The following is a 14,280-nucleotide window of genomic DNA, read 5'->3' as shown; positions in this document are numbered from 1 at the left end:
AAAATTCGAACTCATTCAATTCACATAGTGAAACTAAAAGGACAATGCAACTATCAACTCGGTGAAATTGCCAAGTTTAACTCTCGTATTTAATTAATTAATATATATTTGAACTGTGCTATGAAGATAATCGATGTTGAAATGCAAAATCGATATATTTCAAATGTTATATTTCAGTTCCTTAGCGCTGATTTTCTAAACAGTTCAATAACTAGCCATTAGACTATTCAAGTTTTTTATGCGTTGCTATTTTTTTTGGGGGGGGGGGGGGTTACGCGTTGCATTTGTTTATGTATATTCATCCGCTTTGATTTAAATTTTCACGAGTTACGGCCGCTGATTTTTGTGAGTGGGGGTGTGTAAACGTAAACAAGTCGACGTCGCTACACAATGTCGGACCAGAAACCTGTCGAACCAAGAAAGGATTCGTTCGGCAACCTGACGGACGGCCGCCCGGTCAACAGGTAACAATGCTCCCATTCCTTCACATTTCTGGTTATAACCTAGTATCAATAATTTCGAGTACTTTGTCTACTGCGTTGGGGCACTAGTATGGTGCCCCGTTCGTGAGAAAAATAAATTCAAATTCAAGATGCAATAAAGAAAATGTTATATTCAAGATATGAAGTCATGTTTATGCTTTTAAATAACAATAAATTGGTCCATATGGTATAACGGAGCAGAATATTTCTATGAAACGATATTAAAAAACGATTTTCATAATATTAAACTGGGTTAGAATATAATTTTCAGACATGATGTAGCCTAGTTATGGTTTCACATTGCATTGTTTAGGTACACGTTCTGCAATCAGAATGACGTCACAGTGCGTGTAATTGATTATGGCTGCGTTATAACGGACATCCTGGTACCTGACAAAGGGGGCGTGGTCTCTGACGTCAGTCTGGGATACGACTCTGTCCAAAGTAATACTCTTATACACTCGTCTTATATCTATATGTACATGAAAACAGATTTATAAAACTAAGCAATGGTTGTTTATCATGAAAATACCGGTATAACGAAGTGCTGGACCATGATCACAACGCATAGCATCAGCTGTCCAATGATGACTGCAAACGCTTCCAGGAATTTATAGAAATGTGCAAAAATATCAAACACTGTTACTATTTCACAGACTACGAAACCAACCCGATGACTTTCGGAGCCATATGCGGTCGAGTTGTGAACGTCATTTCCGATGCCAAGTTTTCTGTTGACGGTAAAGAATATCACGTGACCAAAAACTTTGGAAAGCATTGCATTCACGGAGGGAAAAAGTCATTCACATATGTAGGATTAAATTCCTGAAATTGTTTATCTTTGTATTTGTTTCATTATTATTCTTTTTAAAAAAATATACTTTGTAATAATTTGCATACATAATAAACGTCATTGTAAAGATTTGATGCATTTTATTGTTATATACATGTAAACATATATGTAATTATGATTTATCTATTACAGCAACTCTGGAATTCGTGGATTGAGGGCGACAAAGTGAAGATGAAGTACGTGAGTCCAGACGGAGAGGAGGGATTCCCCGGGGAACTGACCACCATTGTATCCTACCAACTGACCAATCAGAACGAAATTGTAATTGAGTACAGCGCCACCACCACCAAACCAACACCTGTTAATTACACAAACCACGCCTACTTCAACTTGGCAGGACACGTACGTTATGTAACAAAAATAACTCAAATATGATTAAGTTTATCAATCTTTTTATCACATTGTGTTTTACTTTGGCATTTCAGAATTATCCCAACCTGGATGATCACGTGTTGCAAATATCGGCGGACAAGTACACCCCAAACAAAGAGGATGATATCTACATTCCGACAGGTAATCTACAAGTCGTTAAACAGTTAAACAGTTGTGACGTTATTTCAGAGGTATACTTTAGTTAATTATGATAGTGTTTTAGCAATATAAAACTCTCTTTGGGATAGGCGAACTTCGTGACGTCACAGGTACAATGTACGACCTCCGTCAGCCGGTGAGACTAGGGGACCGATTGAGCAAGGTGCCCCTGGGGAAGGGGTACTTCAACAACTTCTGCGTTAACAATGCGGACGGCAGCTTGAGGCTGATATCCACGTAAGAAACCACCTCTGTTTTCGTTATTTTTATTCCAGCAACGTTAAACGTCCTTCGTTTCTAGTCTGTGTGGTTTTTTAACGTTTGTGTGAGACTTGGCGTGATAATCTCCTATCCCTGTCCCTTAAAGGTTGGATCACCCACCCTCCGGGCGACGACTGGAGGTGTACACCACTGAGCCCGGGGTACAGTGCTACACGGGCTGCGACACTGTACCCCACTCAGAGGGCAAGCAAGGGGCGGTGTACGAGAAGTTCTGTTCCATCTGTCTGGAGACCCAGCACTACCCGGACAGCGTTAATAAGGTCTGTATCGGCATTAATAAGGTCTGTATTCTGGTTGTCCAGAAGATATACCGGTAAACGTGTTTATCTGATTAAGGCGGCTCACTACACCGTAAAATATTTTCTCAAATCAGCAGAAAATTACTTGATTGTGATAGATATCATAATGGATAAGAAGTATTTGGTTAAAAAATTACATTAAAAAAAATTTAATTCAGTTTACATGAACAAAAGCTCCAGGCGGATTCTAACCCATCATCTGCGGTTCAGAAGTCCAATACTTAAACCATTGAGCTACGGCGATATACAACCCACAGGTGCTTGTGGACTGGACCGTGCACTACTCCCCCCCCCCCCCCCTTTTTTTATATTTTTTTTTCAAAAAAAATTTTTTATTTCTTTTATTAATTATCATTTACAACCCCTTATATATGTCTCCAGTCGAAAAATAAAAGAAATATCACGACTTGGTAGCATTTTATAATCACACTCGTTTCCCCTATATATATAAAGAGAGAAGGTAAGCAACTCCCGTTTGTTTACATTGAGGTACCACCTGGGAAATTCAAACAATTACTATATCAAAAATCGCTATACTTTAAGTGTCATCTATTTTTTTCACTTCCACACATATCCTTCTATCTGAAAACTTATATAAATTAGCACGCTGAACCGTAATCTATCCAATTAATAAACATTTGTCACTCGCGACCACGATATTTAGTAATTGTTTGAATTGTTTGATACAACCCAATCGAGCGATATAAACAGTTTAACAAAACATTTAAATCGGCATCTTGTGACGTAGTGTCTTAAAAAGTGTGTCTAGGTGTAGTGAGGTACCTTAAACTACATGTAAGTTCCGATTTGCCATCTACAAAAACGTAAAATGCACTGCGATGTTTCTGTCATTTTTTTTTCTTTTTTCACCAGGAGAACTTTCCAAACATTATTCTAAGACCAGGAGAACAATTCTACAGCAAGACGGTGTACAAATTCGGACTTCGAGAGTAGACCTTGATAATTACAGCACCTGTTATTTGTTGATAATGTGCAAATATGTGAAAAAGAATAAAGAAACTCGTAAAATTATATTTTTTAATTTGGAAAATCGGAAGAATATCGGGTCCTTTCGATATCTTGACCTCAGTTAATTCTTGATTATTAAAGGACCTATAAATACCCATTGCTGAGTCCACAAACAAAGTGTATCTCAATATCTATAGCCTGATGATGCAGTTTGCTCATCAAGCAAGCGACATTCATTGTCAAAGGCTTCATAAAGAAGCGGAAGTCTTTGGAATGTGACCTTACAGACTCGTGTTTCGGCTAGCGGATTTTTTTTTGTATGAGGGGACGAGCGCGTAGTTTTGATTTGGTCGGTTTTTAATTTAATAATTAGGATATGATTATTATATTATTTAATTAAAACGTTTAATATACTAGACAAAACGATAATAAATCGAAATGAATTATTTATAGCGTATATTTATTGAGCATGTACTACATGTATGTGTATACAAAAAAAAACCTGCGTTCTCTAGAAACACTCGGTGAAGTGGATATAGTCTGACCATTGGAGGACTGGCGCACATGTAAGTGTTGGATTGTTGCTCGGATTAGCATAATCTCAGCTGACCGTCTTTGGTTTGACGTTTTAACATTTATAATCCCAAAGAACCAAACAAAATTAATACATCAAATAGCCATACATGACAAGAAGAACTCTAATAATTAGTTACTGAGTGCTCTGTTTCAAAGGCTGCTCTTATATCAGTGATGGGTAAGTTTCTCTCTCTCTCTTTCTCTCTCTCTCTCTCTCTCTCTCTCTCTCTCTCTCTCTCTCTCTCTCTCTCTTTCTCTCTCTCTCTCTCTCTCTCTCTCTCTCTCTCTCTCAATATATTAACTCACAAGACTTTATTCAAGATTATTTTCACCCAAAATAAAATTAACAGTTATAATGTAAAATAACTTTCTATCTTTAAAAATAAGGAAATATTTGAAGTGGCGTCGGAAGAAAATTGAAAATGGGGGAAGGGGGATAGCTTGACTTATAAGAATTATTGACAAGTATAAAAAAGGATTATTGTTATGGTTAAACATCTAACTTTGCAGAAAACTTTTCTCTCTCTGGTTCCAACTCCAATGATTTGACAAATACTATATGATAATATTCTTTAAGGACAAATGCGTGTAAAATTTGTTCTGTTCAAAATAAAAAACAAAAAGGAAAAGTCATCCGAGCTGTGGCTCTGTTTTGATTAAATCAACATAACTTAGTAACTGATGACTTATAGGTAAGATTTAAATTCTGCATCTGTTCAACAGGACAGTTCTAATCATAGAAAGGATTACGTGACGTCCTGTAACCGAGGGATTACGGGCGTGTTTGTATCAAATCTCGCGAGACTTTTAATGGTAGCACTAATCCGAGTCCGATGTATTTAATAATCCACAAATCGCTTTTTCATAATAAACTTGGTTTATTTTTATGTAATGCAAAAGAAACAAATCACCTAAATCTTAAATAAATGTCAAAAGAAAGCAATCGTACGCCAAGAGTACAGATATGACCTATGCTTGGGATACAATTTCGATTTCCTTAATTAATCGTATAACCATATGGCTTATAAGGTTTTTTCAAATACTAGTAACTAAAATGGCCTCAAATAATAAGGGACGATTTCACTATTCATATATTCCTGATAGGTGACCTTTTACCGGAAATTTATGCAAGATTTGACAATCAAAACCGCTTATAACCCCTCTTTCTCTTATATATTTACTAGACTTTGACCCGTGCGTGCATGGGTTGACATTACATACTAGTATGATATCGGACACTTAAGAAATAGATACATCGACACACCGTATATTGTTGACATTTGCATAATCAAGCTTTAAGCCTACAATAATGCTATTAATTTTACTACACTCTGCTGAGTTGGAATAATCTAACTGTGTCTCAGAAAAGACCTTCACCACAGTTAAAATGCCTACCATACACCCGTAATGTTGCAGAAAAACGATTCTGGAGAAAATTAATAAAGTTGCATTGAAAATAACAGTCGAATTGTTCATAACAAACCATTTTGAAGCTGTAAATACTTTTCTTCGAAAAGTCTAATTCTTTAATTGCAGAATTCAACATTTTTTTCAACAACGTTTTTTACACAACATGTTGACATTGGAAACTCTCGGGATTTTTATAGTAAATGCCTTGTGTTAGAATTGTCTCCCGTCTTTTCTTTGATGAACAGAAAAAAATTTCCAATGAAAATTTACAACGCATTTGTTTTATCGTTTCTGAGTTATCCATGCGAATGTGATATTGTGGAAACATCAAATAAAGAGCCTCCCGTGACTTAGCGTGAATGTAATGCGCATGCGCAAGATTGTAAAATCCAAAATATTCAGGTGGTTTCCGGAAATTTTTGAGGAGTTTTCGTCAATTATTAATTAGCGAAGCTTGATTGAGAAAAAATAAATACAAATTGGTAATCTTCAAGTACCAATGATGTTTAAAATATATGAAACAAAAGACGGAACTCTTCCGATTTATCGGTATTAAAGCTCAAAAATTCGAGTCTATTATTTTAATATAGTAGTATAGATTGAAATCTTATTTTTACGAACAGAATATTTGACATATGCTATGAAAGTTTCATTTACCTCTCACGTAATGACTGCTTATTAACGCATGTTTTTTTTCCTTCTTATTTTAGCCCCAGCTGATAAGAATGAATACGACCTTGCCCGAAATTATGGCCTTGACATCAGCATGCCGGAAGCAAACTTTGCCGTGGCTTCCGCGGCACAGAAAGAATACCAGAAAAGATGCAACTTTCTATACCGGGATTTCATGAAAAATATGAGCGTACACATAAAACAAGAGCAAACGATTAAAAAGGAACTGCGGAACTTAAAGAAGGAAAAAATGTTAAACAGCCATTACTCTTTGTATCGTACAGACGGCAAGGATCTTTTTTCTACCGCCAAAAAGAACCGAGATACGCTACTGAAAAAGAACGAATTGTCCAGTTCGTTTTTTGACGATCTGTGTTTTAATCCCTGGGGACTAGACTCCATCATAGACGAAGATCTGATCCGCCCAAAAACCGCCCCGGCAGGGGTAACTGATGGAGAGGTCCCCACGGATTCACAGCAAGACACTTTAGATATACCGCCAAACTCCGAGGGTGGGCACATAAAACGCCCTTCCCTAGCAGCTACACTTGACGCCGACCATGTCAACACACAGGTCGCTAAGGTAGAACATCTACTGCAGTCTCAGTCCCATTCCCAGGCACTCCCTGTTCCTGCGAAACCACCGGATCCAGCCAGTCCCACGCTAGGGGGCGGTATGGTCAAATCGACAGGGCCCCCGAAACTAGTCATTAGTAGGCCCAACTCGGTGACTGACGAGAGCTCTTGTGACGGCGAAGTGGATATTCAGACAGAAAGAACAAGGGCCAGGAATATCACGATTGACAGAGAAAAGTTTCTAGAGCTCCAAAAAGGCGACGTAAACGTCAAGCTTAAAAACAAAGACGGCGCATTCCTTGTCAAACCTGTCAAGATGAACTATGACCCCACCGGGGTCGATGCCGTTTTCATTGCTAAGGATCCGTCCAAAGAACGAATGGCATTGGTTCGGCAGAAGACAAACTGGAAAACGCCAACAGTGGCAGCAGAGCTCAAAATAAACAACAGAATAGCTATTCAAAAATCCCTTATTGGAAAATCGGCAAAGAAAACCACCGTTGCCGAAATCTTTAACAGTGGAAGAGACAGGAAAACTCGCCATTTTAGAATTATATCAAAATCTCTCAGAAACGACGAAACTGACGCTAATGACCGCAAGGAGTCGCTGCGACCCGCGTCCTCACCAGCCGTAAGACTGAACGTCAAGTCTGGGGGAGGATCCAAAAAGGCAAGCGTTCTGAAAACTCGGACTGCGGAAAATGGACCCCCGATTGTGATACATGCGGCATTTACTAACAAGGCAACGAAAAAACAATCCATGGGAGTCTCCAGGGAAAACAGTCTAAACGATTCCTCGACAGGTAAAAGAGTCAAAGAATTCCTGTCGAGTTCACTAGGCGTCTCCAATAACAAACGAAGCTGTGAGTCGGCGAGTTCCGTCATGCGTTCTACGTCACAAGCCTCGATGGAAAGTCATGACATATTGAATACTTCCGGTAACCACCGAGTGTCGTTCGCTAGGGGAGGTCCCCAGGAGTCCTCCAATATACTGAACAGGTCCCACTCCTCCATGTCTATGAGAGAGGGCAATGTACAGTTTAAGATGACTGATGCAGATATGAACAAAATGCTTGATAGGCTCATAGAAGGTAAGGGGGAGAAGGAAGACTACAGTAACCAAACCGAGGAAACCATGTCCGATCTACAAGGGGCCATCAAGGCGCTAACTTTCATGAAGCGCTTGAGTAGAATGTCGAGTCGGAACAAGCGCAACACTCCGTCAGATGTCGCTTCAAGTACCGGAACTGCAACTAACTCGCAACTTCCGAGGCGGATAAGTAGTCGCCAGGAGACGGACAAATTCATCAGGGAGTCGAAGCAGAAGGATGATCAGTATCTGGACACGATGGATTCTATGCGGCGCAGGGTGGCGCTGGGTGCGTCCAAATCACGAACTGGCTGGAAATGATGAAAGCCTAGCGAGTGCCAACGTATTGAGAATTGAGCTCTGTAACAATCATTCTGTTTTGTTGCATTCATTTTTATTGTGTTCGTTGTTTATACATATTTATTTTTTGGATTCATATATAATAAACCAAAGCAAACTGAACTAGTTTTTATCTTTTTATAAACCGTCAAGATAGAAATATAGTAGCTTATGAATTGACACAATTTTCTACGGATACATGTAGCAATGTTTGAGTATTAAAGCGATAAAGCAACAAGACTGTATGATAAAATTAAGATAACGATCTAAACTTAATTTCAATATTTGTCGTAAGTTCCGCTTAATTCATGAGATATCAAAACAATACAATAACGCTTAAAAAGATGACCAGAAATGTATGGAATATATCTAAGAAATAATTGTCGTGCTATATGAGAGACTTTATTTTAGGAATTCTTTGAGTATTATGAGGTTATAATTTCGGTCGAGAATTGATCAAATCCAATAAAGCCCAAAAGGCTTTATGATAGATTTGATCACGCCGATACGTAGTGTTATCACAGGCAAAGACACTGGAAAATGTAAATATTTATGCATAAGAATCATACGATTTCACCTTCTATTTTTACTAAGCTTTTTTATGATAAGTGGTTATCTATAATGTAAAACGCCAGCATATATTTATTCTTTGGTTTTCAATAGAAATACTCAGATTTTGAATAACACTTTATGAAGTGCCCCCTCTTAAATTATTATAAATTAATATGGTTATTGAATTTTGTGACATTTTTACGAATCTTCTGCGTTTTATAGATCTTTATTTCTAAGTTGTGTTAAACATTATTAAATTTATATTAAATTATTTGAATATGATCTTATCAAATATTTTGTTGTTTTTAAACAAAAGACATAACCCCTCGAAGGGATTTAATGTAAACTCCCTTTAATACTGAATCTACTGTAAAAATCCCACTAATACCGAATCTACTGTAAAACTCCCACTAATACTGAATCTACTGTAAACGCCCTATAATACTGAATCTACTGTAAACTCACTCTAATTCTGAATCTACTGTAAACTCACTCTAATTCTGAATCTACTGTAAATTTCCTCTAAATCAGAATCTACTGTAAGCTCCCTCTAATACTGAATCCACTGTGAGCTCCCTTTAATTCTGAATCTACTGTAAACTAACTCTAATACTGAATCCACTGTAAGCTCCCTCTAATACTGAATCTACCGTAAACTCCCACTAATACTGAATCTACTGTAAACTCCCTACAATACTGAATCTACTGTAAAACTCCCACTAATACTGAATCTACTGTAAACGCCCTCTAATACTGAATCTACTGTAAACTCACTCTAATACTGAATCTACTGTAAACGCCCTCTAATACTGAATCTACTGTAAACTCACTCTAATACTGAATCTACTGTAAACTCCCTCTAATACTGAATCCACTGTAAGCTCCCTCTAATTCTGAATCTACTGTAAACGCCCTCTAATACTGAATCTACTGTAAACTCACTCTAATTCTGAATCTACTGTAAACTAACTCTAATACTGAATCTACTGTAAGCTCCCTCTAATTCTGAATCGACTGTAAACGCCCTGTAATACTGAATCTACTGTAAACTCCCTACAATACTGAATCTACTGTAAAACTCCCACTAATACTGAATCTACTGTAAACGCCCTCTAATACTGAATCTACTGTAAACTCACTCTAATACTGAATCTACTGTAAACTCCCTCTAATACTGAATCCACTGTAAGCTCCCTCTAATTCTGAATCTACTGTAAACGCCCTCTAATACTGAATCTACTGTAAACTCACTCTAATTCTGAATCTACTGTAAGCTCCCTCTTATACTGAATCTACTGTAAACGCCCTCTAATACTGAATCTACTGTAAGCTCCCTCTAATACTGAATCCACTGTAAGCTCCCTCTTATACTGAATCCACTGTAAGCTCCCTCTAATTCTGAATCTACTGTAAACTAACTCTAATACTGAATCTACTGTAAACTCCCTCTAATACTGAATCCACTGTAAGCTCCCTCTAATTCTGAATCTACTGTAAACGCCCTCTAATACTGAATCTACTGTAAACTCACTCTAATTCTGAATCTACTGTAAGCTCCCTCTTATACTGAATCTACTGTAAACGCCCTCTAATACTGAATCTACTGTAAGCTCCCTCTAATACTGAATCCACTGTAAGCTCCCTCTTATACTGAATCCACTGTAAGCTCCCTCTAATTCTGAATCTACTGTAAACTAACTCTAATACTGAATCCACTGTAAGCTCCCTTTAATTCTGAATCTACTGTAAACTCACTCTAATACTGAATCCACTGTAAACTCCTTCTAATACTGAATCTACTGTAAGCTCCCTCTAATACTGAATCCACTGTAAGCTCCCTCTAATTCTGAATCTACTGTAAACTAACTCTAATACTGAATCCACTGTAAGCTCCCTTTAATTCTGAATCTACTGTAAACTCACTCTAATACTGAATCCACTGTAAACTCCCTCAAGTACTGAATCTACTGTAAACTCCCTCTTATACTGAATCTATTGTAAGCTCCCTCGAAGACAGAATCTTCTGTAAACTCACTCTAGTTCTGAATCTACTGTAAACTCCCACTAATACTGAATCTACTGTAAACTCCCTCTAATACTGAATCATTGCCGAACGAACATTTGCTAATTTCATTGTCTTATTTCGCCTAGAACACTATCTGTTCCGGATACTTAATATTATGTCAATGCCAAAGGATATATTTACCTAGATCTAAAAATCCTTTTGGAGTTTTGGTCAAATTGTATAAGAGTTGTAAGTACTAAAGGAAGTATTATACATCTGAAAAAAATTAAATATCGAAAAGGAAATAAGTTTATATGCGTAAAAGATATTTTCCCGTATGAATTCATTCAATAAAGGTAAATATCTCACCTAGCAGGTAACATACATCAATAACAAAATTGGTTATAAACTGTATAAACTATAGAAATGGTCTAACATATGATATATTTCAATATTTCGGATAATGCATCCTTGACGGGTGAAAAATATGTCACCATAGCACTGGCGCAATTATCTGGCTCAGTGTTATCATATCGGCTGTGCATGGTTCAAATCTCCTCTGTAGCAAGTGTCAATACGATCTCTCAATTGTCAATAAGCGTTATTAGTAATCCTGCACAAATAATTACAAGAAAATGAAAGTACTTTTACCCTCTTCTGATACATAAAACAACATCCAAACTCCTCACACGAAACCTTGGACAGTCAGTTGTTGGAGGAGGCATATACCTTAATTAATGACGTAATTATTGACCTTGAGTTGGGTTTAGTTTTTCACTGTAAGATGGTTTCGTTGACGTCTGCTCCTGGGCCTCCGACTGAGTAAGTCCCCCGAGATTACCGGCGGTTGCAGCTTTGCACAATAAATCCTTAATCCTCGTAATCTGTATATAAACTCTGTTTGCCCCGACCATGTGCATTGTTTGTAATAAATCTTTTGTTTGTGACAAATGGATATTGCAATGTGTTAAAACAAGTGCTTAGAGTAGATTTTGTACAGTATGGGTAAGTTACTTTTTACAATTATCTAAATGATATATCACAAATTAATGAAAACCAAACATTTGTACATTTATGCTTACAAGTACATTTAACTGATTAAAATCTGATTGGAATTTCTATTTAAAAACATTTAGCACTCTGATAATTATACCGGCTATTGCTACGTGTACTTTATACGTTATATTGAAATTGTAGCAATCAATAGCTCGTTAGAATCATGTGTTTCAGTGGGAAGCTTTGTATCGTTCTGACAAATGGCACTTCCGTTGCAATGAATAAAATTTTGATATGATATTAAGGAACCAGCATTGTGATGACATATACCTCAATAAATTTGTCATATTCTGGTATTTTCAGCTCCCACGGAGAAAGAATCGTACGATTTGGCCCGCAACTATGGCCTGGACATATCAATGCCTGACGTTAACTTGGCGGTGTCCACGGCCGCCCAGAAGTTCTACGCCAAGAAGTGTAACATGCTGTACAAGGAGTTCCAGAAGACCCTGCAATCCTTGATCAAAGAGGAGCAGATTGTCCGGCGGGACCTGAGGAAGCTGAAGAAGGAGAAGGCCGTCAATAACAGGTACTCTCTGTACAGGACAGAGGGCGCTGATCTATTCTCCAAGGCCTCACAGAAGAGGAAGACGTACAGGGAAAACAACCTGGCGACAATATCGCCCCTGTTGGAGGACTGCTTCGACTTCACGCCCTGTGAGATTGACTCTGTGATCGCCGAGGAGGATGAATCAGAGGAGCGTCCAAAGACCGCCCCTGCCGACAAGATCAACGATTCCAAAACGGACGCCGACGTCGACTCCGTCTTTGAGGCCAATCGACCTAAAACGGCCGGCGTCGACTTGGCAGGGAATTCGATGGCAAAACAGACTAAAAAGGTGGCTAAAGCTGACGTCAAAGTTGTCAAAAAATCCGAATCAAAAGTTGAATCGGAACACAGAGAAATGAAGCGCGAGGAACGAAACAGTCAAGAAATTGACGCAAAGGGGATTAAACTTCCAGAACAGAAAATAGCTCAAATTGACCGACTTTTGAAGTCCGCCAGTCAAGTTAGGACCATGGCTCCCGATAATGAAATGACGTCAATACCGGAATCGAAGGGGGAAGATGAGAGTGAGGCAGAAGATGGGGAGGTTGACGTTCAGACAGAGAGAACGAGGGCAAGGAAGATCACGATCAAAGCAGAAAAGTTCCTGGAACTAGAAAAAGGTAAAACAGTGATCACTTTAAAAGACAAAGAGGGTGAATTTGTTTTGAAGCCCTTGAATATAAACTATGAGCCTGATGAAGTGGAAGCTGTGTTTTTCGCAAAGGATCCCACTCGCGAGAAAATGGCTTTGGTTCGCCAGAAAACAAACTGGGGTTCTAACACAGTTGCTTCAGATCTAAAAGTGAACAACAGAATAGCAATACAGCGATCGCTGATGGGGAAAAGCGCAAAGAAAACTACCGTTGCTGAGATTTTCAACAACGCAAGAGATAGAAGGACCAGGCATTTTAGAATTATGTTGAAAAATCCTGTCGTTAATCCTGAAAGTGAAGAACCCAGTAAACAGAGGAAGAAGTCTATAATAGTAGTTCCCCCCGGAATGGACAAGTGGAACTCTATATCAGCTGCTACCAAGGTGACGAAGAGTGGAACGGAAACTAAATCCACTGCGGTCCACCTGTACAAACACCAGAAGAAGGTGACATCAAAGCAAGAAACCGATAAAGCCGCCAAGGTGAACAAAACAGTGATGACAAAATCTCATCAGCTTTCGGAGTCCAACAGTCCATCTAAACCAGAGGGCGCTTTCTCCAGGCCATCTCTACGGGTGACCATCACCTCACCGAGCGGAACTGACAAAAGCGTGCCCGTGAATCCAAAGAGGGGCAGCGATGACAACACAGAGCTATTCCATCGGGTCAAACAGATGCCGCGAACTCATGATGGCAAGTTTTTGAATCGTTCGTCTACGTCCTTGTCTTCTCGTGAGGAGATTCCTCCGCATTTGTCCGACAGAGACATGACGGACATGATCCGCCGGATGGTGGAGGGAGACACGGATACCAGGAGTGAGGCGCCAGACGTCAAGAAGAGAAAGGCGGGAAACCGTAAAAATACGCCCAGTGTGGATAACGCATCCGACACGGAATCCATCTATTTCGGTAACGTGAAGCGCCTCCTCTCCAGCAACCAGGCGCGCCAGATCATCAAGGACCTCAAGAGGCGGGACCAGGAGTACGATGACGCCATGCTCAATATGAGACGGAGGGTCGCCATTGGTGCTCAAGGTCACAGTCCGATAAAACGACCCAACAGTGTGGCTGCTTTCAGATGAACTCGACTATTTGTCATAAAACGATGTCAGTTTAGTTGGCAGATTTATTAATAAAAAAAAATATGTATATTCACCTGCACGTGACCTAGGAGGTCTATATAGCATTTGAATTTTTCAAAAGAGAACTAAAAATAGATAGGCAAATGAAATATCGCGTTTTTCAATTTGTTCGGCTATGGCTTCAAACTAAACTCTTCGCTTGATAACTAAATTTGTTATTGGTGTATCAATTCGTCGATCAAATAATAAATCAATTATTGCGGTTTTCTTTCGATCAATATGATGATTTAGCTACCCTCAAAG

The 14,280-nt window shown here is 38.7% G+C and overlaps 3 protein-coding genes across 3 annotated transcripts; all 3 read left to right on the top strand.

The window, feature by feature from the left end:
* Nucleotides 1-307: 307 nt before the first annotated feature.
* On the top strand, nt 308-3,479 carry LOC105339247 (galactose mutarotase). Its single transcript, XM_011444709.4, has 8 exons — nt 308-464; nt 796-926; nt 1,139-1,293; nt 1,468-1,677; nt 1,761-1,848; nt 1,956-2,103; nt 2,234-2,408; nt 3,321-3,479. The coding sequence occupies exons 1-8, from the start codon at nt 391-393 to the stop codon at nt 3,399-3,401; spliced, it is 1,062 nt and encodes a 353-aa protein (XP_011443011.3). The 5' UTR covers nt 308-390; the 3' UTR covers nt 3,402-3,479.
* Nucleotides 3,480-3,611: 132 nt separating this feature from the next.
* On the top strand, nt 3,612-8,200 carry LOC105339248 (uncharacterized). Its single transcript, XM_011444710.4, has 2 exons — nt 3,612-4,170; nt 6,113-8,200. Exons 1-2 carry the CDS (start codon nt 4,167-4,169, stop codon nt 8,059-8,061), a joined length of 1,953 nt encoding a protein of 650 aa, XP_011443012.3. The 5' UTR covers nt 3,612-4,166; the 3' UTR covers nt 8,062-8,200.
* Nucleotides 8,201-11,535: 3,335 nt separating this feature from the next.
* Nucleotides 11,536-14,280, top strand: LOC105339249 (uncharacterized). Its single transcript, XM_011444713.4, has 2 exons — nt 11,536-11,641; nt 11,996-14,280. The coding sequence occupies exons 1-2, from the start codon at nt 11,638-11,640 to the stop codon at nt 13,975-13,977; spliced, it is 1,986 nt and encodes a 661-aa protein (XP_011443015.3). The 5' UTR covers nt 11,536-11,637; the 3' UTR covers nt 13,978-14,280.

The sequence above is a fragment of the Magallana gigas genome, chromosome 6 (assembly GCF_963853765.1).
Source record: "Magallana gigas chromosome 6, xbMagGiga1.1, whole genome shotgun sequence".
In the NCBI taxonomy this organism is placed as follows: domain Eukaryota; kingdom Metazoa; phylum Mollusca; class Bivalvia; order Ostreida; family Ostreidae; genus Magallana; species Magallana gigas.
This window is presented reverse-complemented; position numbering and strand designations above follow the sequence as displayed.